Source organism: Neopsephotus bourkii, unplaced genomic scaffold, assembly GCF_033783945.1.
Source record: "Neopsephotus bourkii isolate Nb327-2 ecotype Australia unplaced genomic scaffold, CSIRO-AGI_Nbou_v1 NB_234, whole genome shotgun sequence".
Lineage (NCBI taxonomy): Eukaryota > Metazoa > Chordata > Aves > Psittaciformes > Psittacidae > Neopsephotus > Neopsephotus bourkii.
In genome coordinates, this window is record NW_026900744.1 from 15,102,589 (window position 1) to 15,128,834 (window position 26,246).

General features: G+C 44.0%; 1 protein-coding gene across 4 annotated transcripts in view; it reads right to left on the minus strand.

Annotated features, from left to right (window-relative positions):
* Positions 1 to 4,263: 4,263 nt before the first annotated feature.
* Positions 4,264 to 26,246, minus strand: part of GORAB (golgin, RAB6 interacting) — a 29,304-nt gene continuing 7,321 nt past the window's right edge. The window contains exons 5-6 of one of the 4 annotated variants that reach the window (XR_009724200.1): positions 5,132 to 5,690; positions 4,264 to 4,889 (exon numbers count right to left, since the gene is read on the minus strand). Coding sequence is in view for 3 of the 4 variants with exons in the window: in XM_061345442.1 (XP_061201426.1) it covers positions 24,725 to 25,196 (472 nt within the window). In the remaining variant the exon portion in view is untranslated. Of the gene's footprint in view, positions 4,890 to 5,131; positions 5,691 to 14,871; positions 16,704 to 23,407; positions 25,197 to 26,246 lie in introns of those variants that run through there. The other 3 variants (XM_061345444.1, XM_061345443.1, XM_061345442.1) reach the window with 3 other exon arrangements.

Genomic DNA, 26,246 nt, shown 5'->3' on the forward strand with positions numbered 1-26,246 from the left:
ATGAAGAGACAGCTTGTCCTTAGCATCAAATCCAAAGCACAGGTGATAGAATACCCAGTTCTCATGACCCTGAGGCTGGGAAGGATACCACAGGACAGCAAATGTATATACCATTTCAACATCCTACAGGCCATGAAGTTAGGTCATGGTAAGCTAGACATTTATTTCCCACTGGCCCAGTGTCATGCTGAACAGGCAGTTCCCATTCCCCACCATCTTCCCATCTCACCTTTCCTTTCCAGTGTGTGCCTGCCTGGCAGCTACTTACAGCCGCATTTCTCCACCTTCCCAGGCTGGCCATCAAATGATTGCCTCCTGCTCACACCCCCAGCAATGCAGGGACCTCTCAGCCTCTGCTGCCAGGGAAGGAGGAAGCCCAAAGGTTCTGACACAGAAATCTTCTAGGTAAAGCCCCCACAGTTGAAGGGCCAAGCCTCATGCTGCAAACAGCAGCCTGACCCCAGTTTGGCTCTTCCTGCTCCCAAAAGTGGTTATCATTATAAAGGATATCAGTGAGACTCATGCCTCAGTAGAGCTCTGCCTCAAAACCCATCTCCTATGCTGTGACCATACATGATGCTCAGAGGTGAGGCAGAAACCATAAGCAAGCTCTCCCATTCTCTTTCCCTTAGTTGCATATCAAGGGGGTGAAAACCAAAGATTTTCACCTCTGCAGAGGACCAGCACATATGCTTCTGCTTGCTTTTCTCACAGAAAATTACAAGCCCAATCTGTAGCATCAGTGAGAAAGTCCAACTTGAGTATTCGCAGTCATTCCTAAACTTCCCATGAAACCCATCCCTGGCAGCTCCTGTGGTTCTCCAGTATATGAGCTACCCCAGTATGCTATAAGCCTTCAGAAACATTCCCTTTACCTTTGCACCTATCTGAGCCGGAGCTTTCTTGTCTTGGTAGCAGTTTTCAGGTACAACAAACAGGAGCTGAGATGACCACCTTCCCAAGGGTCTTACAGCCAACAAGAAATACACAGAGCAGATGAACAGCTGGGCAGAAGTAACATGCTCAGGACAGATCACACTACTTGTAGTTGGCATTAGTGGGATGAAGGAAGACACCAAGCAAGACAAGCCAAACCAAGCCAAGGCAAGCTGGTTCTACTCCCACATTTGACTCCTCTGCACTACGTACCACACCACATGCCTTTCCCACCATAGACTACCCACTTGTTTCAGGTGCCCTAAATATCTTCTCTGCTACCTAAATTAAAACCCCAAACAAAACAACAAAGGGGCAGCAGAACCTGTGGAGGCTGTGACACACAGGTGTGGATTCTCAACTGCCTAATAATATCATGGCGCTCAGGTGAAGCATTTTATTCATCAAGGGAAAGTAGTTCGAGTATCTCTCCCCTGCCTTATTTTCATGAAACTTCTCAGCATGTGATGTCTTAGAGCCCCTTTTCAATCCGCCAAATTTTAACCTAGCAATTTAAAAATAATATTGCAGGAGAGCAGCAGAGAGAAGGAGGATATAACAGCCAGTACCATTGCACAAGCCTGTGCAATGCACACACAGTTTATTACAGTTTTCATAGAATCATAGAATCAGAGAATAGTTAGAGTTGGAAAGGACCTTAAGATCATCAAGTTCCAACCCCCCTGCCATGGGCAGGGACACCTCGCTCTAAACCATATCACCCAAGGCCTCGTCCAACCTGGCCTTGAACACTGCCAGGGATGGAACATTCACAACCTCCTTGGGCAACCCATTCCAGTGCCTCACCCCCCTAACAGGAAAGCATTTCTTCCTTATATCCAATCTAAACTTCCCCTGTTTAAGTTTTAACCCATTACCCCTTATCCTATAACTACAGTCCCTAATGAAGAGTCCATCCCCAGCATCCTATAGGCCCCCTTCAGATATTGGAAGGCTGCTGTGAGGTCTCCACCAGCCTTCTCTTCTCCAGGCTGAACAGTCCCAACTTTCTCAGCCGATTTTCATATGGGAGGTGCTCCAGTCCCCTGATCATCCTCGTGGCCCTCCTCTGGACTTGTTCCGACAGATCCATGTCCTTTTTATATTGAGGACACCAGAACTGCACACAATACTCCAAGTGAGGTCTCACGAGAGCAGAATAAAGGGGCAGGATCACCTCCTTTGACCTGCTGGTCACGCTCCTTTTGATGCAGCCCAGGATACAGTTGGCTTTCTGGGCTGCAAGCGCACACTGCAGCCACCTCATGTTCATTTTCTCATTAACCAGCATCCCCAAGTCCTTCTCCGCAGGGCTGCTCTGAATCTCTTCTTTGCCCAGCCTGTAGCTGTGCCTGGGATTGCTCCGACCCAGGTGTAGGACCTTGCACTTGGCATGGTTAAACTTCATGAGGTTGGCATCAGCCCACCTCACAAGCGTGTCAAGGTCCCTCTGGATGGCATTCCTTCCCTCCAGCGTATCAACCGAACCACACAGCTTGGTGTCATCGGCAAACTTGCTGAGGACGCACTCAATCCCACTGTCCATGTCAGCAACAGAGATGTTAAACAAGACCAGTCCCAACACCGATCCCTGGGGGACATCACTCGTTACTGGTCTCCAGCTGGACATTGAGCCATTGACCACAACTCTTTGTGTGCGGCCATCCAGCCAGTTCTTTATCCACCGAGTGGTCCATTCATCAAATTGATGTCTCTCCAGTTTAGAGACAAGGATGTTGCATGGGACAGTATCGAACGCTTTACACAAATCCAGGTCGATGACATCAACTGCTCTACCCCTGTCCATCAGTTCTGTAGCCCCATCATAAAAGGTCACCAAATTGGTCAGGCAGGATTTCCCCTTAGTGAAGCCATGCTGGCTGTCACCAAGCAGTTTTGTGCTTCTTGGTCTTAGCCATGCAAGGTGCTGGGGACCCTACAGTACTGATCTGAGGACAGCACTGGAGTATGAGCAGATTAAGTGATTCAGCGGACAAGAGCGCACAAATGTGCCTTACTCCTCTCTAAGGACCATAGTAGCAGTTGCTTTGGAGGGGAAGTGCTCCGAGATGGACCTTCACTCCTTTGCACCCCAAAACATCAGCCACAGCTCCTCAGGGGCAAGCTGACGAGAAGCATCAAATCAGATATCTCTGCTGCTGGCCACTTCTCAGGCTGCATCCATACTATCCCCTTCCTTGCCCACCCCAGTGATACCCCCACTGTTGGGCTCTGTTGTTGAAACCCAGGTGCTGGGGAGCCAAACCAAAACTCTTTGCCCTGGAAAGTTTTCCTTCCATCACCCTGTCACACCGGTTCACTGAAATGTCTGCTCTTAAGCCTCTGCACTTTCTCTACCCAGGGCTGGGTAAGAATTATGCTAATCTGGAGACAGAGCACCTGCAGGAATACGTGTGTGCACATCTAGGTGTATTACCTTACACACATGTGTGAGAGTTTGGGTATGTATGCACACATTCAAGTCTGGAGCCAGACCTCTCCCCCACAGACTCCTGCTACACACTTGGGCCAAATCTCCCTCTTTTCTTTCTTCCCCACCCAGAGGTGTGTTATTAGATCTGTGGGGATCAGGTTGTCTACAGTCATTTCAAGCTGTAAACTCAACAACAGGGTTTCTTTTAATCCCAAACATCTTGATATCATCTGGAAATGCCAAGAGCAGTTTATAATTAGGGTTTAGCATGCAGATTAATACCAGCAGCTCCAGGGTGAACAGACCATCAGAGTCTAATCAAAGCTTAAATGGGGCAGCAGTTTAAAACAGATTTATTATTCTTCTGCATAATATTTTGAACCAGGGACTGAGTTCACATTGCACACAATCATTCCTGGAAGTGCTATCACATCTCCGGTCAGAGCAAGGTGGCTTGTTACTGGTACATGGGGGTGATAAATACTAGGCCTCAGGAGCTTATTTAGGGATATCGCAGCATTGACACCGTATGAGATTTAGAACCTGAGGCAGGAAAGCACTGGCACACATGTACAACGCATGGGGCTTCAGGCTCACATGGATGGTGGGGCAAGGCCACACACTTTTTTTTACTGGGTACCAGTTGTAATAAGGGAGGTGGCCCCAGGATACCAACTAGGGGGTTCTCTGTTTGGCATCTCCTCCGGCCAAGGAGTAAGGAAAGATGTGTTGGTAAGGCAGGATGGAAAAGTATGCATTATTCAGGGTAGGGGAAAAGCCAGCTCACAGCAACAGAACCATCACACAAACTGGTACCATGTAAGCAGGCTTGGTGGCGTGCTCAGCTAAGGGTTGGGGTGGGAGTTCTGGGCCAAATGCAGCCAGGGAAATCTCCTCCTGAAAAGTATTTCTGCAAAGTCGAGTTTGTATGGCCCCTGAGTGTACCCCCGCGTCTCAGAGGTTTGGTTATCAGGGTGGGGCAGCTGGGCTGTCTGTGCAGCACCTGGGTTGGGGTTTCCAATAGCAGGGCTCCTACCTTTTCAAATCGGCTTTGCTCAGACCATCCCCAACCGAGTTTGGGCTGGAGTCCTTCCCTCAACTTGTCATTTATAAAATACAAGTGGAGGAGGGGGCTGGGAGAGCGGAAATTTGTTCATCAGTTTGTCTGTACAAGTCCCAGTTTTCAGATTTCAAGACAGAGTTTCAACAGTTGCCACCTAGCTTTCAACAGAGATGACAAGCACATTCTCTCGCTGGCAATACCAAGAGCTAGTTTCTTATCTTTTTCTGTAAGTTTTGCTGCAAGTGGAGAGGGGCTATGAGGACACGAATGTCCTCATCTCCAGCATGGACTTGAATCAGAGTTCAGCACTTCAGTTCCCTGGCTTTGCTTATGCTAGGGATACCTGCGCAGCTTGCAGGTCTGCCCCTGGCCCTGGCAGCTGCCTCTGTGGAGGTGTGTGTCAGCACTATCCTGGCGTGATCCCAAAGATACAGGTTCATGGATTCCAACAGGAAACTGCAGCAGTATCAGCACAAACATCTCCCCACCATGGCTTTGCTCCAGCATTTTGGGTGTCAGGGCATAATCCTGCAGGTGGGTGATGTTTATCTACATCACATTAAGCCTGCTCCATCCCCTTCAGGGACTTCAGTGGGATTACCTGCCTTAGGAACCAGGACTCTGCCTAGCAAGAAACCAGGTTGTGGCCCTTTCAGGTTGACTACTCACCTACCATGGCTACCTGGGGGCACCGAGACGGCCACCAGGAACCCCCATGGGCCAGCTAAACAGAGCTAGCCAAGCTAAATTAGAGCTAAACTGCATGTTCCCAAGGGCTCAGACTTGAGCTGGCTCCAGAGCAGGCTGCATAAGGAGCTGTGGGTTTGGATAAGCCAGCCATTTAACTGGGGTTTTATTACCAGGCAGGGTAACAAAAGCACTCAGAGGTCACCGGGGAACTTTAATCAGCACCAAGGGTCATTGGATAGCAGGCTAGGCAGGAGGAGGGCAGGGCCCAGGGCACACAAATAAATAAATAGGTGTATTGAAACCACCTCCGTTCCTCCAAGGGATCTCCTCTGTCCCTCTTCTCCATGCTCTTTACAAGCAGACGTTCAAATGTTCCTAATTTCCCCAGCTCCAAGATCTCCAAATTTAGCCGAGAAGTTTATCCACAAGGTTTGGTTGAGGGTTCTTTTTTTGTGTTCAAATCCCTCACTGCTGGAGATGAAAGTTCAGTCTGCTGGACTGCTCTTGGGCTGGGTATCAGATATCCCTCACCCCAGAGAGAGACAGCGTCCCACCAGCTTCTCTCCCCTGCAGGAAAGAAAAAAAACAACAACCCTCCCATAATCAGAGTCTGGGCAGACAAATTGGCACCACTGTTTTAGTCTTTTCTCCCTCCACCCCCCTTTCTGGAAGAGGACTAACCCTTCGGAGCACAGTCACAACTCACAAATATTTGTGGGTATTATATTGCAACGGGGAAAAAAATCCAAATGAATGTAACTGCTAAAACCTTAGTCCTTCTCCTATGGAAAGTAGCTTTATGCACATCCATAAATCTCCTTTGGAAGTGGCCATTAAAATTGCTTCTATGTTTAATTTATTCTTTTTTAAGGTCATTTATACACTTTTTCTCATCTTGAAAACGAATGATGTCATTGGCAGGCCCAGTAATGAACTGAAAAAAAAAAAATCAACTTTGTCAAAAAGCAAACATTTCAATACCAGTCTGCTAATCCAGCCACATACTTAAGCATGTGCTTAACAACCAACATGTATTTAAGTGCCTTGCTCCCACGGGGACATCTGTCCACACTCATCTTCATGCGCAAGCAATGTGCTTGAAGCAAGGAGGGTGTTTAAACTGTTTCAGGATGGGACTCCCTGGGCCTGGCTGCTGAACGACTCCTTGCACAGGCAGCACGACATGACAGAGACACCTCAGCCGCTGCGCATGGGTGCCCTGATCCACTTGCTAATGGTCGCTGGTCCTCCCTCTCCTTCTACAGTCTTGAGACTGATGTCCTCAGGGTTTCCTGCATTGCTGTTTTCTTTCTAACAGTCAAGCCCATCTCTTTTTGCCCACTGTTCAAAGGACAAATCGTTCTCCAGATGCCACAAAGCAAATCCTCTCTAACCTGCATGTCCCTTTGCTTTGCAAATATCCCCTTGACACACAAAATGCTGTTTAGTTAAAAGCCTCGTTGCATGATACTTGTGTTCTTTGGTTTGGGTGTGTGAATGGGGATTTTAGGTTTGTTTTTCTTTTTTTGGAAGCTGTTTTAATGAAGTGGAAGCAAAACCAAAAAGCAGGCTGGGCAAGTGGGGAAAATAAATGCAAAACTTGAAAATGAATAATTGGCGTGGTTTTAATTAAGAAGTGGTTAACTGTTTCGGGGTGAAGAGCATGGGCTTGGGTTGACACTGTCTGAACCCTGGAAAGAGCACGTTAAGCTGTTCACCATGCTGTGGGTTAAGAAAATGGGAAATAAATACATCCCAGCCTCTTGGAAAACTAAACCATCTTTAGTGCTCAGCTGTAAACTTTCTTCAGCAATTTATTAGAATTCCAGAAAACACTTGTTGAGTAGCCTTGGCCTGTAATAAATATCAGTCCTTGTTTGTTTGTTTTTGTAATGGGAACAAAACCACATCTTTTTCTTTCTAAAGTGGATAATTCAATTACATGGCAAGAAACACATTCATTGTCCGGAATACCCAGAGAAGATTGCCACGAGACTTGCAGTTCAGTGGAGAGAGGAGGGAAACAGAGCCAGCTGATACCCAGATTGGTTTCAGGGAAGATTTCCTTGTTGGCACATCCACTTATGCAGGAGATGAGAGCAGCACGGGATTGTTGTTACAAACAGGAGGCAGAGATGGGCATGGAGCTTCAGGGTGGCAAGGCAGATATGAATGAAAGAGAACAAGGGACAGTGAAGGGAAGTGACTTTGTGACACACAGCAGCTCTGAGGTGGCAGGGGAGCTGAGCTCCAGCCCTCTGTTCTCAGCCTGCTCTGTGCACTCACGGATTTCTCGTGATTTCCTCCAGAAAATGCAAACCCCAGGTTGCTGCCTGCAGTGCCAGCAAGGAGTCTGTCGCACCTATGTGTCAGCACCGCTTTGGGAGCCCTGCTCAGCTGCTTGCTGACATGTTCTGAGTGCCTGGTAGGCACTCAGATCCAGTAAAATGGGTGTTGTTTGAAGGCAGAAATCCACCTCTGTCCCTCATCTCACATCTGATCACGTGCTGTTTCTCAAACCCAGTTCCAGTCCAAAAAATATCAGTTTTTTCTTCTAGACGCTGACATACTTCAACATTTCTTGCGCTGCAGGCTGTCACTGCTTCAGTGGGGACTGGTCCTTGCCTCAATGGTAGGAGGCAGATAGTGGCAATGATCACATATATGTCTGGAGTCAATACCCTATAAGATCAGGGTGTGCTTGTGAGCATCCATTCCGTTCTATGCATCCATTTTTGGGAGCCTGCCTTGCAAAAGGAGAAACAGGAGGCAATGCTTTAAAATCAGTTCTTGGTGGGTTTGGTTTGTCCACCCTCTGCAGGCAGCCTGGCTCTGGGTTTAATGCTAGAAAAGTCTCTGAGCTGAAATAGCTGAAGGGAGGTACTATCCAGATAAGCAATTACCCAGTGTGCTTTCCCAGGGACAGCCCAGCAATTATGGTTAGCAATAAAGAAATCTGACAGTTGTCAAAACACAGACCCTCATTCCTCCAAGCTCTTCTTGAGGGGCACAATTAGCGTGCTGATGTGATTAAAGCCATGTTCAGCCCTGTGATAGGAGAGCCAGACGCACCCAGATAACTCCTCCAAAGCCAGCCGCTCAAAACTGAGGCGTTGGTTACCTGATTTGTAGCCAATCAAGTAGAAATCAACCATTCCTGTCCACATAGCTACATCATGCCGTTAAACAGCCAAACCCTCTTCTCTTACATGTCGTTGAGGGAGATGAAATCCATATGGCCCAGAGAGTGAGCGCAGGCTAGGGATGGAAGGAAGGACAGGAACAGCATTTCTTCAGGACAGAAGACAATGGAAATGTTTCCACTGATTCCAATAGGCCCTGAATCAGCGGCTGCAAACAATTTTCCTCCTAAATGGACTTCCATATGTCTAAAAAAGTCTTGCAAGTGCTGGAATTTGTTACAGAACAAACCTGTACTTTATTACTCTTCTCCCCAACTCTGAGTGTTTCTCCCTTTAAATTCCTTGCTCAGCCATTTCTGGCCTTCGGGGTTCACTTTCAAGGAATGCATTCACTTCTAAAGCTGACATTTTTTTCCATGACACAAAGAAAAGTTTCCCCCCTTCTGCCCCCAGACTTCACTTCACTTTGCTGGGCTCTTGCATCTTTAGCTTCATCAGAAAAATAAGTGGCTCTATGTGCAGAGGAAAACATAGGGAGGAAATCAAGTTCACCAGACCTGAAACCTTCTTCACTTTACAGATAGCCTCCGAATCACAGATATTTGGGGAAAAGCCTAGCAAAACATTATTTTTTTTTACCAGAAATTTTCCACTTTCACTTCTCTTAATACAGAAGAGATTTTATTTTGCTCTCTTTTTGACAGGCATCCTAAAACTAAAGATTTTTCTCTTTCCTTCTTTCATTAAATTGAAAAAAAATTGGCACAAGTGAAGTTTTCCATTTTAATAAAAAACTGTTTTGTAGGGAGAGTCACTTTCTTGCCCATGATATCCTGTATGTGCTCCGTAATCCATTTAAAGGGGTCTAGGAACCTATGTACCATTTTCAGTAGTGGTTTAGGCACGACAAGAGACACTTTCACAATCAGCTTCATATCCATATTCCAGTATTATCAGTAAAGTTTAAGCATTTAAATACCTTTTATCTTGTTCTGAGGTGTTGACAAAAGCCAGGCTTTCTACAATGTCTTGAAAATACAACTTAAGTTTGATTAAGCTCTTAAGACCTAATAGAATATTTATAACTTACTCCTAAAGCTATACCAAAATGGCCATAAACATTATAGTTTTCAAATTCATCTATCTGTGCAAAAATATTTCCCATTTCCTTGGAAGAATGAAAACACAGGAAGAAAGTTTCAAAGCAACTCCCACAAGGAACATCCCTAAGGTCTCATTTAATTCACAATTTTAAGTTTCTAAGCTTCCAAAGTATTTTTTAGTTGATGTTAACTTTAGCTTCAGGGTGTTGTTTCAAAATGAAATCTCAAAACATTTCATTAGAAAACAAAGCCAAAACACTTGGATTTATTTTTCTTCCTTTTCCAGAACAGTTTGTCAAGCTGATGTGGATTTGCAAACATTTTCAGCCAAACTAAAGCACAATTTTTGGTAAACAAATAATTTGCCTACAAAAAAAAACCACCAAAAAAGTAATTGTCCTCTTCTAAGAATAAGGATAAAACTCATCTGTGATGTTAAGTGTTCAGACTGAACAGTGATGGAGTGTTTGTCCTGATGGTAGAAAAAGAGAAATAGATTTTGGTTATTACTTTATACATATGTTGATACATATCTCAAATTTATATACACCCACATACACACACACACACACACACACACGTCCCTTTCCTTCCAACATGAATGTTTTCAACACAGAAAAAGTAAAGAGAAGAGATTGAGTGCTGATTAGAACAAAAGTCGCACTGTACCTTACAGATTTCAGCATGTCTCATTAAAACCGGGCTTGAAATATACATATCCTTTAATAAATAAAGCTTAAGGTACATAAACACTGCAGCGGATATAAATTATTTTAACCAAAGTATGTAGGGAAAAAAAATTACTGGAACACCACGATCCAGGGCATTTTACAGTAAATTGGACTTCATCAGCGGTTTTGCATTTTTATTTGATTTTGGAGTTCCTCCACTAAAGCTGTAAGTTTTGTAGAGTTTATTTCACACCTTGTAATTTAAAACGTTACACTCCATCGAAATTCCTCTCAAAAAAAGGACCTGAGTAATTAATGTCTTTGGGCTCAACATTCATTATATCCCACTAGTGTGAAAATTCATAAAAATAAGACATGGGATTAGGAGCTTAACAGCCTCACACATTTGCAGAGCTGCTGCATTGGCAAATATTTCTCTGCTGTGTCGGAGTGGAGAGCGCTCCTGGCTGCTTTCATTTGTTTCGTTGGATCATCCAAGTCATTAGAAAGTGCCTGAAAAGTAACCTCACGTCTCATGCTCCTACTTTTTCTTGGGAGCAGATAAATAAAAGGGGTTTGGGTCATTTTTTCCCATGATCTTCTATTTCCTTCATTTGGTAGGATGTGCTTTACCTCCTCATAGAGACAATGGGAATTTGGGGCACTTGCATCAAGGGGACTCCAGATGCCCTTGGACAGGAAGCAGGACCTGGGCTTTGATTACTGAGAGCTGAATTGCTTCCTTTATGAAAACGCCCTGGGTTCTCCTCCCTGGTTCCAAGGAGGTGGAACAGCTCCGGGTTGAATCACAGACTCCATTTTGCCCTTGGCGGATTCATAGATACAGTGTGTGAATTTGTGCAATGAACAGTAACTTTGACCAGAGTTTAATTTCGGAGGGACATAAACCATTCACAAAGTTGGGCTGAATTTGACAAGCACATTTTGCCAAAAAACCAAACAAAACCAACAAGCCTAATACAGGAGGCTCTTTTTAGAACTTCAAAACATTTCATTCCAAAGTGTTTTCAGAGCAAAGAGGTTGACTTCATGTAGGTGTTTCTGAAATGAGCCTTTTGGAGGTTTTATTGAAAAGCCTGACTTTAGGAAAAAAAAAAAAGAAATTAAACTGTAAAATGGAACATTGTGTTTCAGATCAAACACCATCTCCTAGGTTGCCTCAATATCTCTGGTTTATTTTATCTTTTTTTTTCCTTTTCTTAAGACTCTCTTGGTTCAAAACAAACAGAATTGCTTCATTCCTTGGTCGCCTCCCTCAGGTATCTAAATCTGACCACAGTACAAAGCATCCTTTATTCACCCAGGTCCAATCATTCACCCCAGGACATGGCTGGCTACAAACTCTAAGGAGTAGATCAGTACAGCTCTCCCTGCAGGTCTGGCTACTCAATTTCCTCCTAAACTGGGCAATTCCAATGATGCTGAAGCCACTCATCACGACTCCCTCTATAGCCGACAGTGAGAAATTCCAGCCCAAGATCCTTAGGACAAGCCATACTCCAAATATGCAGGGAAACAAGCTGTCCAGTTTGGACTCAGAGATACTTTAAGTGAGGGGATGTGAAATCTGCCACAGATCTACTCTTGGGCAGAAAGTACCACTGGAAATCACTGTTTTCATTACTGCACGTGCCTGTGGAAAGGAAAACCGTTTCCAAGATAGACCAGCTATTCCATCTGCCCTGGAAATTAATCTGTCAGCAGCAGCTGGGAAAAGTGCATCAGCATTCAAGTACTTTCCTGCCTTCTGATGTTTAGGGTCACATTTGCATCACCTTTCTGCCAAGTGCTTTTTGGCTGTAAGATGATGCAGTCACCGATCCAGGGAAGTTCGGCTTTTCAGGAAGTTCTCTAAAGAAAAGCATACCAGAAAAACGGATTATTTTATTTCGCTCTGCACACTTTTTAAACAATATAATTAATATAACTGGCTTAGCATCCTAAATGAAGTTTGCACATTTTACCCCATGAACAATACTTCTAACTTAAGAAGTTAGCACACTGGTAAAAAAAATAAGTAATTTACACATCTTCTTTGAGCTTAATGAAAGAAACTTCTACCTTCAAGCTTGACCCAGAGGCTTTTCTCTCCAGCCTAGAAAGCTGTTTTGCACTCAGAGCAACCCACCTTTGTACTGAAAGGATGAGGAGATTCTAAGGAAACATCTGGGCTTCTCAGATGGGTAAAAACTGGGAGATCTCTCAGCAAAGTTATTCTTTAGTTTGATCAAAAAATCTGTCAGCACATACTCTGGCTGGTGAAGAGGTGATAAAATCATTCAGTTTTAGGACATGGAGTGGTTCTCAAATTTAAATCAGATGGAAAGAGAGACAACATGTTTTCAAAAGTAGTTAGGCTCTCAGCTAGAATTATGACTCGTATCATTTTCTTGTAGTTGCAAATTGAGCGTGTTTCTGAGTTTGAATACAGCAGCAAATAACCACCCCACCATACTTTTCTTATGAACTGATCTTACATCATAGCCCTGTGCCCTCATGAGGACAGCAACTGTGAAACACGGTACTGTTGTCCTTGTGAGCAAGCAGTGATCCAGTGCTTTGCTTGCTCTGAGGGTATCTACATGAGTTGACGCACAAGCATGACGATGAGTCACAGATGGCTCGATTAGTGTTGGAAACTCAATGCAGATCTGAACAACTTTTGGATGCTTCCCACCATGCATATTTCACTCCCTGTCTCACTGCAGAGCCCACTGTGCAAATGCCTTAAAGTGTAACACAGGAAGAGTTGTGCGTTGGGAACTGGAAAAAACATTCTCTTCAAACACAGTTAATAGGGCAAGAATACCCAAGTTTAAACTGCAGCCATGTAGTTTCCAGTCAGATCTTGGAGTAATCTTCTACGAGTGACAGACAGATTCTCCATCACTGCAGGGTGCAGAAAGTATTGGACAATTCTCTGCCAGTACAGCCAGGGTGGACTAGGTTCTGGCTATGAGCTACAGGACATTTTGAGAACCTTTCCCCTTCCGTCATTTCAGAACAGGTCAGCCCACCTGCAGTTTAGTCTTGCTTGGAAGTTGCACCCTGAAAACTCATAGTCTACAGGTCAAGTCCGCACACAGAAGCTACTAAAGCAGCAATCTAAGAAATAACACTAACTTTTCAGCAGGAGCAGAGCTCACATTTGTTCAAGGAAACATCCCCCATAAGCATCACACGTACCTGGATGGTTAAGCAGTACTGAGGTAGAAAGTTTTGTTTGAGGGTACCCAGGACTGGATTAAAACTGCTGTGACCCCATACAGCAAAACATTGATGCAGTGTGTACCTCTCTGCCTAGTCAAATTTATCCTCTGAATTGTTATGGGGCAACTTTAGTCCAACAGAATTCATGTCAAATGAGGTATCATCTGGCTTCCTGCAGCCAATATAAAACATGAAGCCAATATAAACACTATATAGCATGTTCTAGGTAATTCAACGCAAAGCAGCAGTGTACACACACCTGACCTGGATCATATTTGTCCTGCCAGGTGATTTTGCAATACTCAGACTGAGTGTTAATGATGTGGAATCCTAGCCCCATCTATTGCCCTGACAAGCCTTCATCTAGTGTTTCTCTCTTAAAAAAAATCCTTCCTGTCAGTTCAAGCTCAAATGCAGCATTCAGAGATACTAATACCGTCCTGACAGGTTATTAATGATGAGTTTTCTCTCTGCAATCAGGCTTAAAAAAGGAGCCTGTAAGGAATAAGGTTTATGCCTCTTAGCAGAGGTGCAAGAAAGAACACTGATATTCAGCACCACTACAGAAAACCACCCAGCAGCAGAGTCCCAACCATCAGCTCTGAACAGTGTATGAGACAAGCAGCCCTTGATCTGCTCTTGACACTAGACCTCACTCCGGGCCAACTGTCCAGGTTAGTGGAGCTGTAATTCGAGGCAAGTCCCCACTAACCTGAAGTGCTATATCATGTAGCATGCAAATCCAGCACATCTGCTGTGCCCAAGGTTAAGCCCTAGCAGGGCCTTCTCCACCTTCGGCTACAGACATCACACATGCCCTCCATGTCCCATCAGCTCCACTGAGCAGCTTGCAGTGATCTCCTCAGATAGGGCCCAACATGCAGGATGTACCAAGGCACACTTGTCCTTCAAATATATGTTCTTGTGTCCTCTGAGAGCACCTTCCCCTTCAGCTGTGTTAATAGCCATCACCTGGTTCCTCCATTGCCACAGGCAAACCTGCTGCCTGCTTGTAATCCAGGTAAGATAACAGTGTTGGATTCACCTCCACCTCAGAATGTATGCCACAGCTTACTTTAGACAGCCCAACAGGCCAGCCATGCAAATGAAACCGGGGCAGTTTTCCCTCCCTTCCCAACCCATATCTCCAACCCTACGGGACAACTGTCCCTGGACTTCACACACCTCTGCTGTGCTGCAATTCTTCTGAGTCCAACACTACAGACTGTTATAATGCCTCTTGGCCCTGAGATCAAGGAAGGGTCTAAAAAGTGCTACAGCCCCATCTCCTGAAAGCAATTCAGTTATCAGGTGAGGGCTTGACTAAGCTTGATTCAGTTTATACAGCAGGGAAGTGGCAGTGGCATGGTATCCCCCAGCTTACATGGAACCGCATCCCAAATGCACAGTCGTAACTGCCTTGGGCTTGCACAGAAATCGAGTGGCCTCTTGTTTCAGGGTTATCTGGTCATTTCTTCCACAAAAACTCCCATGTCGGCAAATGCAAATATTTAAAATTCTCAAGCTTTCTTGAATTTGTTGTATCTGCCTTCAAGATTTTTTTTTTGTTTGGCTGGTTTTTGTTTTTTTTTTTTTTTAATATTAGATGGTGCTGAGTTTCCAAGCTTTTCTCTACAGGGATGAGGCCATCAGGTGACCCACAGTGTGGACAGCCAGCCAAAACTCTGTGGAGATGGGCTGTGAGCAGATAAGGCACGGGGAGAAAGCCCTAGGAAGGAAAAAGGAAGATTTCATTGTGAGAGGTTTAAAGTGATCCTGAGAAAATCTCTAAATTGAGAGTTTACTGAAGGGGTGGATAGGAAGGAAAATATTAGAAGAGGAGGACTCCCAGGCCTTACTTTATGTTACTGGCAGCAAGGCTGTGTCTAAACAGTCCATGTAGCTTCTCTAAGCATGCAGTGATTGCAGAGGAGATACCTGAGCAGACACACTGGAGAATTGTGTCCAGTTTCCATCTGGGCTTTGGCAATGTCTGTCTTAGCACTGATTATGAGAAGCAATCTCACTATCCAGAAAACACGGAGGCACAAATTTAGTAGAGGAGCCTGGGGAGGTATTGTCAGTACATCCCTTTTAACGATATAGTCCTGACAGGATGTTTAGCATCTTTTCTTTCTGGTAACTGCTATAACTGGGAAAAGCAAACAGAATAAGCCCAAAGAAATATCAGCCATTCTATAGGTGCAAAGCAGAAGCAGGAATCTTCAAGGCCAAGCAGGACCAGGAAACAAAAGCTCTGAGTTGAGTTAGTTGTGTACCAGTCAGTCCTGTAAGAGAAGTCGAGTTTCTACCTTTCATGGATTCTCTGTGCTCTGGTGTGCAGCTGAGCCCCTGCCGTCCACAGGGTGGATGTTTTAGTGCCTGGCTCTTTTTAACTGGCACATGTTAAGAGCTTTGAATTAGCAGGTGCATAAAAACTGTCAAAAACCACTTAGCTCTCAAGACAGTCTGTCGGTTGCATTAAAAATATGGTTTTATGTAACCACATTCTCTCAACACTTGCTGGGTATTACGGCATGGGAAAGTCACTTGCCCTTTCCAAATGAAAGCAGCGATGTTTTGACTCTCCTACAGAAAAAGAAAAAAAGAAAGAAAATGAGAAAGGCTACAATTCCTGTGATCTTGCCAGGGAATTGCTCCTGTTTTCCACACTAACTTTAGATTTCTTCCAGCAAAACAGCACCAGCCTAAAGCTCCACACTAGAGGCAAGCACCCCAGGATACTAAAGGGCCAGTGTCTTGCAGCCTCACTGAGCTGGAAATGAGGGATTTTTGACAAATGAATGAGAACATGTCCCACTTTCTGCCTAAGGAGGTGGTATTTGCTGCAAGTGTGATCTGTGGTTAAAAAAAAAAAAAAAAAAAAATAAATTGGGAGTTTTACAGGGGTTTAGAGCTAGGAAAAAAAGCTATTTGTGCCCATGTTTCAGAAGAGATTTAGAAATAGTTTCAATTCTCACTCTCCCCATAGTCACGAGTCCCAGACATCTGGGACCCCAGAAACAAAGGCATCAGGTTTCCAGAGTGGAGAGAGTTACAAGATAAAGGTCCAGGAGAATTTTTAAAACACTCAAAAGCACTTCTGAAATCAGCTCCCTTTCAAATATGTGGCAAATACATTAAAGTGAATTTTGGATTAAAGTTTTACTGCCTCTTGATAAAAGCCATTTGCACCTTTGATGTGTTTGTGGATTGCAGCCATCCCAAATGCCTTCCCCAGCACTCACCCTCATGAGGAAGTCTCCCTCTGTCTCTCTCCAGGAATGCCCAGATGGGTTATCATCTGTCACCTCTCTAGAGGTGATCAGCTCAAAACAGCCACCTCTGGGGTCACAGACACAGTAGGTGAAACCAAAGATTTCTGAGTGCAAGCATTTAAGGTGTAATGGTGAATGTGGATAACCCCAAAGCCTGTGAGAAGTGGAAGGAACAATAGGGACGTAAGCTTCTGAAACTGGCAAAAAGTTTAGTACTACTGAGTTTTAATTCTATGAATCAAAACACTTCCAGTACCACCTTGCACTTCCCCACATTCTGCTCAGCCTGATTGCTTTGAAAAGCCCTGGTTACTTCCCTAGCATGGAGGACTGATGGGTCCATGAAGACTCTTGGCAGCTGCTAGAGGCAGGAAGGGAAATCAGTTGGACCGAAGGAGAAAACTTATTGGTGGCTTAGGATGGTTTGAGAAGTGGATGACTCCAGTGCTGCAGGCAGCTGGGGCAAAAGAGATGGACTAGACCTTGGAAAGTGTTTCATGATTCCTCCCCTATGAAATGCAGATATAGCTTTGTGGATGTCAAGGCCAGAAAGAATCCTCATGAATGTCCAAGTGCAATGGCCAGGATAAGGAAAATAATTTCTTATAGCTTCTCAGGTTCTGCCAGTGAGAGCATCACCCCTAAGAGACTCACAGAGGGACTGTCACTGGCAATACCAAATATGCTGAGCAAGTCCAGGAGCGGGAGCCTGCCTGCTTGGCAGTGCTGGTTTCCTGCAAAACTGGTTAATGTCAGTGAGACTGATGAACACTCCACAGTAGTCAGGGGATGCAGTGGGATGTCATGGAGAAAAGTCCATTGCTAAATATTTTGATTTGAGGAACGCAGAAAAGAAAACAATTGGTATTTTAGCAGAGAGGGAGGTTGTAGTGGGGAGATCTGGAAGCAAGAAGAAAATCCTGCAGGGAACCAGGCATGACATTTTAAAACAGCTGCAAGACGTTCTTCATGGAGAATCAGAGAAGCGTGTTAGAAAAATGCTGAAATGGACCTGGTATTTTATGAGCACATCCTCATGCTAACAGCATCATCTTCTCTGCCATGAGGTTAACCACTAAAACACGGGACCATTTGAAGCTCACACGACAGCAAAACCAGAGACACAACCACTAGGACACCATCAGCACTATGGAATATGAAATATGCACAATCAGCAACAAGAGCCATCACCTAAACAGCTACAGAACTACTCAAAACATGATGCAGGGTTTTGGTGATACTTAAAAACCTAATCTAGATCCAAACTGGGCAACTTTGTAGAATATGTCTGAATTGGATTAACCTCTCCCTGGGACAGAGAACCTCTGTACTCTGGAATGGGAAAAGTGACTTGAGCCTGCAAAGACATAGCTGTTTCGCTCCAGTGAGCTCATGTTGCAAAGGCAGTGAGCATACTCAGCACAGATTTCAGCACAGGCTCACAGCATGAGTCTCCAAAGACATTAGAATTTGTTGCCCAAACTAACAATCTGCAGGATAGACAATTTGTGCCTTTTCAGCCATACCGTACACAGACTAGTGAGGCACCCCTGCTGGGCTGATGATGAGGTACCTCCTAAGGCTGTGGTAGTGCAAAACGTTTCTTCCACATGGAGACAGTAAGGAAGATACCATGGCTTGCTGAGACACCATCTGCTGGAGACCTAGCTCTAGCCTTTAGTGAAGGAGTCACACCAACAGTGACCTTCTGTTATCTGCTGCCCAGGAATGACTCGACGGTTCTCCATCCCTAGAATAGCATGTTGGAAGGGACCTCAAGGATCATCTGGTCCAACCTTTCTTGGTAAGCATGACCTAGAATAGATGACCCAGCATCCTGTATAGCCAAATCTTAAAAGCACCCAATGCTGGGGAGTCCACCACATCCCTGGGGAGATAGATGGCTGATGGTTCTCATTGTGAAATATTTTCCTCTGGTGTCCAATTGGAACCTCCCCGGGAGTAATTTGTACCCATTACTCCTCAATCTTTTCCACGTGAGTCCTTGTAAAAAGGGAGTCTCCATCTTCTTTGTAGCCAGCTCTCCTGGGAACATGGTGGTTCACAGCCATGTGGAAGCAGTGGTCAAGAAGGTCATCTGCCCTTTAGCTATGTGGTAGGTAGCTGAAAGTTGCTGCTGGACCTTGTGACTGGAGTGCAGCCAGGTCCTCACTTGATATTGATCACTAGCAAGACATCTCATGACATTGATAAGCTTGAAGTTCATGGGGTGACTCTGTCCTTTGTTCTACTGTCTCCTTTACTGGCTCTTTGAAGAAGCTGTGTAGGTGAAATAACTCAGTGGGGTCTCCTTCAGGACATTTAGGTACTAGTGCAGAAGCAACATATGGTCAGCAATTGTGCATGTGGAGCTGCTCCTGATGCATGTCAGTGAGACCTTGACTGCTGCTATTCTATTATAAACCTGTTGCAGTATTTGTTTAAGAGTCCCAAGCCACAGTGAAGTCAGAGCAATGCCTTCCCAATAAACAAGTAGACTGAGATCTTGGGCCCAGTTTGGCCCTGCATTATAAGGTAATGTCTGCAAACCAGAACAAAGACCCATTACTCTGCACCACAGAGAAAAGAAATGTCAGAAAGACATTTGAAGGGCACAATCAGCACTAATAATAAGAACATGAGAGAATCATACCAGATGATTCTATCTTAAAATACACCACCAGCACTACACCAACTGCTTCAGAGGAAAGCAAGAAACCTTACAGGGGGAATGTTGAAGAGTCCCCATTATTCAGAGATTTATTTATGACTCATGTTTCATTTTAATTACACACAAAGCAATTAAGGCTGGTTTGTGTGCTTTTGTCTTACTTGGCGCCAACCCTTGCAACCAAACTCAGGGAGGGCCATGGTTTCAGCCCATGCATGGTCTGGGTCAACAGTGATTCTGTTCCTTAATCCAGCCACATTAATTAATTAATTATTAATTAATTTCCACATCCTCCCCCATTCTGCAAAATGCAAGACTAAAGAGGTGTCCCTAATGCTGCAGCTTTCATGCTGGATGATTTATATCTACTTCAGTGGCATCAGTAGGCACAAAACAGGCTCTTCCAGTACTTGGGGTTTCATTCTCTGCTGTGACGAATCTCCAAGCTTTTGTCTTACCACCTGCTCAGATGGATCCCAGTGCTCCTCCAGACAACTGGGCTGAACAGGGCTTGCAAGGCAACCTGTCCCATCTCAATCATCCAACAGTCTCCAGAAAATAGCACAGCCCTTACATGGCATAGCCCTGGAAAAGGGAGTCATGCATTTGCTACCCACCTCTGAAGAACAAATGCGATGCCCTGACCCCCACACATGCTTTTGAGTCCCAGATACCATAGCAAATGGCATCCCTACTGCTGCTAGACATTCTGAACACCATTGCCTATTCTACAGGACACTGTCCATGTCCTCTGAAGGACTGTGTGTCATGGAATGCTGAGGCTGTCAGATCTCTGCCACATGAGGCCTGCTTTACTTATTGTGCAAGAGCACTTTCTCCCAGTTCTCACCTCTTGCACACATGTATCAGGTGTGAAAGCCAGTTCAGACATTAAAACCCACTGCTCAGATCTAGCAGTGTGGAAAAATAAAATCACTGGCTGATCAGCCAAACAAGCAGGTGGGAGTGGTATGGACAGAGGGAGGAGAGACAAGTTACTAAACCTGCCCAGTGCTCCCAACCGCCTCATTATACTGATTTATGTTTAGCTAATTGAGAAAATGACTCTAACTACACAATCCAGGCCCTAATTCAGAAAGGCCCAAGCTTTTTAGTATCTCTACCTGTATCTTAAAAGGCATGATTTAAACCCTGTAACTAACAGGCTGCCAAAGGCAAGGATTTGAAGGATCTAATGTCCTACCATGCCGAGGGTGTGAGGCTTGGCTAACTTCTCTCGTTACTTGGTCTTTCCCCACTGATGTAGAAGTTTGCTGCTGGGACATAAATCAGGGGAAATGATGAAGGAAACCAGTCTCGTGCCCCATCAAAGGAGCCAACACTCGCTTTAATAGGACCATGCAGACTAGCCTAAATAGGACACTTAACAAACATGTGGTTTCTATAATACGAGCCCACCTCTCTACACCCTGTTTGCACTGCCACTGGCAAAACCCTTTGTCTCTTGCACACCACACCTATATCCACAGAATCAGAAAAGGGACCATGAAATAATACCAAAGTGTTGAACGTACAATTTCTGCGTTGGATCTAGCTCTCGGCAACTGCATGAACAAGAGTGGAGCAGAGACTGAAGACACTGTGTCTACACAGAATCACACAAAAGTACCAAATTCAGTCCAGGGCTCACAGATACTGAAAGATCCCACACAAGGGGGATCTGGTGAAGTAGAGGCCTCAGGCTGGGAAAATTGTATCACAGGGGTTTTTATCCAAATTTGAACCTTGACAAAAGGATGTCAGGAACAGAAAGTCTATAGATCCTGCTGTCCTAAGCCGAAAATGCAGAATGGAAGGAATCCCAGCATGGGTGACAGTTCAGTAGTGCTCTGCCCCTTTGGTTCCAGAATAGTAAAACTGTCCCATGAACAATCCTTTCGAGCACGGTCTTAATATAGCTGGTGGGGAAACACAGTACCCCCAACCACTAGGCCAGTCACTACTTTTCGTTGTTACTAGTTTTTCCTCATTCAGTTCAGATGAGATACAGGCTCAAATGGAAGACACTACTGCGTCACAGAAGGTATTAGGAAGAATAGTTGAGAGAGAACGTGAGTCTCTCCCCAGATGGCTACCGTAAGCTGAAACCTCTATAGAGCCCAACTTCATCTGGCTGGATATACAATCAGATTGGGGATTGTTCAAGCGTTTTACACCATGCACTGGACATTCATGGGAACCCCAGGCTGAGCCATGACCATCTGTGCTCATTTAAACACTTCTTTACGGAGGAGGGAGTGTTATTCTCAACATCCTGGCCAAACTGCAACATGGGCAATTATAACATGCTTTGTAACATTCTCACAGCAGTATACATCAATGTTTTCCACTTCTTCTCATAGTGGTAATGTGGTGGCCCAACACAGAAATGGCTATATTGCCACAGGAGATTGCAAGTCCTCTGTGATAAGCCCTGCAGTGTTATTGTCAGGTATCACATGTTGCTCTATTTTCCCTGCCATGGGGGTTCAACCCCAGCAGGCTTCACATTCAGACTTCTACCTCTACCTGTAAGAGGCCCTCGCTTAAAAATGTGCCCACCCATTCGTGATCTATGCTGAACTTTTAATTTTTCTATTTTTCTGAAGAGATACCCCATACCAGCTAAGTGGACAGCACACCCGCCTTCAATGCACTCCAGTGACAGCAACAAATACTGCCAGACTTACCAGCTACTCCAAAGACAGAAATGGCTTTTGCTTGAAGCGCCTCAGTTCCAACTGTTCTCTTTCCTTAAAACAAGGAAAAAAAATCCAATCCTTTTGTTGCACCAAAATCATCTCCTGGCATTTCTGACCAGCACACATGTTGTTACAATTAGGACTGGACTGCTTGGCTCCGGCACAGGGGGAATGTTAAACCGGCATACTGGCACCCATCAAAACATTTGAGAACTTCCAAAGTGGAACTGACACCATGGTAGTGGTTTATATCACATGTCAGAGAAAGGCTTCATAACTCAGATCAAACAATTTAACTCTTGCGCTCCCTGTCTAGAGAGAGCAACCAAATGTTAGGCTGCCTATTGTATTTCTCATGGCTGTTTCATGTGGCTTCCAGCCAGTTCACTTCATTTTGCAAGCTCAGAAGTTAGATAGAAATGGGTAGAACTTCGATGAGGGACTTGTAAGAGAACAGAAACTGCTCATTGTAACAACAGCATCTTTCCTGTCAGGCAGAAACAGCAACAGCACTGTCAGGATGGAACATGAGAACTTTCAGTTTCTAAGTAGTTTTGTTGGATATAAACTTGCCCCCTTCTAGGAAACTCATATTCTTAAGTAGTTGTCAAAAAGAACTTTGGACTTACAAATTTTTGCCTTTTTTGGTTTGAGGAGTTCAAAATGTAATCTCACCTATGACAGCAAGGTGCATTCAGGAAGACTGTTTTAGCCACATTTTAGCCTACCAGAGAACCACAAATTATACGCAAAATGTATGCGTGTGCTTCCTGTAAACACCATTACAATTCAATTCTTCTCTCAGACACTCTTCTGTATGTCCCCTGATGAGCCAAATACAATTGTAACAAGGAACAGACCTATCCACTAGGACTCAGACTCACTTGAGAAGCAACTAGGGACAGCTGCAGAAGATGGAAACAAGAATGGTACAATTAAATTATTATAGCACTTACTGACATCCAGTTTTGAAAGCCATAATCAGGTTGCTACAAGCTGTTCGGCAACTGCAGACACAGCAAAGGAAGTTAGTCACAATTTTCTCACAATACAGTAAAATCTTTAGCTTTTAGACTAGGTCTTCCAGCAAAGTAACAGGGAATGCAGTGTATCAGCAGCAGTACAGCAATGCTTCATACATTATCTCAAATGTTATTTTGGAGTTTTCTAATTTCAATCAGCCCTGATTGTGAGCAGCTACAAAACAGATTTCTTTCTCCTCTGTATGGGACTCACCAGTAGAGATTTTCAACTGCTGCCTTGGGCCATAGTTAGTTGAAAAGATTCCTGCCAAACCATATCCTGCCATGTCTTTGCTTCATAGGTTTCTGTATTTTGGAATGGCTTTTTTCAACGATTTACTTTCACACAGTGGCAAGTTGCCAAGGGATATATCTGATTCTGTCATTTACCTGCTCCTGTGGAAAACAATGCTGAATAAGCGTATTAGTGTCAGATATCACAACTGAAAGTAAACACACTGTGTAGAAGATGCAACGATTTATTAACAGAATAAAAATGAAATGTAGTGACATGTTTTTCCACTATTAAAGCCATAGAGACAGTGGCCATAGAGACAGCGTCCCATTTATATACTTGATGCCATCATTCAGTAACTGATTCGTAAACTCTGACTGACATGTTCAGATCAGGTATTACAGAAACCATTTCCACAATGAAAGCAGCTTTCCTCTGTTACAAAGTAGTTAATTATGAACACAGTCCCCATAGTTTGCAGCTGCAATCAGTCTATGGGAGGTCTGCCTATGTCCTCTATTTTAATTCCTGAGACTTTGTCCACCTGGAATAGCTTTTTGAAGCCTTTTAGTAGCAACAGAACCAACCAGCTGAACTTCTTGTGGGGTACAGACTCGCACTTCAGGCAAGAAAATGCACTGAATGTTATGCAAAAATGGGCTCAATTCCAATATCCTGTGGGAGTTATTAATTTCAAGATCCCTGTCTAATTATTGGAACTTTGAGGCAACTATGACAGAGGAAAAATGTTTGTAATGGAACAGTTTTAATTGTAACATACTTTCTTTGGTGTGTTTCTACTTCTACATGATACATCCTATAACGTCTTAAACTGTAACCCATAATTTTTGCTAAATCATAGCTGCTGTGATTTCATAGATAATGTTAGCAATACATAGCTTTTGTCTGATCTAGTGTCATCTGGAAGAAACAGGCAAAGTGATAAATAGGAAATAATACAACTGACTTTGCAATTTGCCTCAACATGCAAATTTACTTTAAATCAAGAGAGAGGATCAGCTACAAAGACAATTAAAGCAAGCACTTGGGTTTCAAAGGATTAAAAAACATTGAAAACCGATCCCTTACAGATACAAAGGAAGACAAACATCCTAATGCAGTTGTCAGGGGACAGAATGTATTCAGGAGCAGCCTAAGTTGTGATGCTCTCTCCTGTAGATATGTACCTCCTGCACACTGTTTGCAACAGGTATCTGTAATAGCAAGATGCTGAAAGCCTTTGGAAAAGCCCTGCCGTTTGCTTCCAAGTATCCTCTTCCAGGAAGGCATAAAGCCTCATGAAAAGCTGGGCATTAGAACTTGAACTTAAACCAAAATGATGATGACAGATGGTAAACCCCAAAAGGGAGTCTTGTGAGGAAGAAAAAAAAAAAAAAGGCACCTTTAAAATTTGAGAACCATATTAAAGGAAAAGATAAATTAAGTGCATATTACTGGCACTGCAGAAGCCCAGATAACATACAGCACACAAGCCTGCAGAGAGTATATCAACCATAACCGGCTGGCTTATCTGAACATAGTAAGTCATGTAGCAGAACAAGCTGGGGAGTTTCCTGGAGTCACATTTACTGCCCGAGTTTGGCTGTCCATACTGGAGAGGGATTTGGTACCAGAGTTTTGAGACTGAAGCAACTGTTCAGAAATAGCAGGAGAAGCAACAGCATGATTAGCGTGTTCACTCTCCTGCACTGTTACACTGGGAGTGAGGTTTTCCTTAGTTGTCCCAGCATGACTGTGTGACTGGCTGGCTTGTCTCCCTGCTTCTGCCTCCTGCTGCTGCAGCATCCGCTCCACCTCAATCTCAAGTTCCAGATTTTCCTCATCTGCCTCCACTTCCAGCTGCTGCATTAACTCCTCCAGCTTCCTGGCCTTGCGAAGTTCATTCTGCTGTATGATTGTGCACAGGTGCTCCGTGAGGTGCTCCTTAATCTCTGTCTTGTGTTGGAGGTCTAGCTTGGCTGCCACATACTCCGACTCAGCCTTATCATACCGCTTCCTGCAAAAATCATAATCATTTCTAGTGGGTTAATTCTCAAAACACTTTATAATCTGACACATTGACAGATACTTTAAGCACCCCTGAAATGCAGTGTGCTCTGCAATGCATTATGCCAGCTATTTATGATATGCTTCTATGTTAGTAAAAGGGAAGAAAGTAAGTGTGAATTAATCAAATCTTCTCCTCTTGACACATTAGCCTCTCCACTGCTCCTGTATTCCAAGAGTTAATTTGCTTGTCTGAAATCTACAGACTGAATAACGAACAAGCATTTTTACTGCCTATTTTAAGAGATGCATCACTAGCAGCAGAAACCATCAGAATACTAGTACTTTACAATTCTAATGAACACCTACCTAGTGAACTGAAACACTGCAAAACAGTTTTGTGGTTTTTCTAATCCAGCCATCCACCCGACAATTACAGGTGCTACAGATTCAGATCTGGTCTAAAATTCTACCCTTCCAGCCACCCATATGTATGTTCAAAAAATCATGAGCAGCACAGATTGACACAGCATATGACAGCAATAGTGATCACAACTTTTGCATGGCAACAGATGTAGAATTTTCTTGTAAGCATCCACCCAACACACACCTGCCAATTTGCACCTCTTGTCATCACAAGTACAGCAAAAAAGAAATATTCCAAATATTTGTTGAGATTAACACCTCCAGAATATCTAGCACTTTAATGGTTAGTGACCACATTAGTGATGCATCTTCCACTACATTCAGTGAATCCATACATTCTGATTTACTTAGTAGAAAGAGATGACATCTTGCTCATCAGGAAACGGAACATGAAAAAGCTTTTGCAGAATGACTACATGATGTATCTTACAGAGCATTCATAAAACTAATATTAGTAAGGTGGTTGAATAAAGAATCCAGCTGTTTTATAAAACCAGATTCAAATATCTGGTTAAATGAAGCAACAGGAAGACAGAAGAACTCCCTTGCTTAGGGAAACAGAAGGAAATAAGACATAGAAACCCCTTCCCAAATATGCTCTAACCACAAAACTTAGACCCAGCTGTAAAGGCTA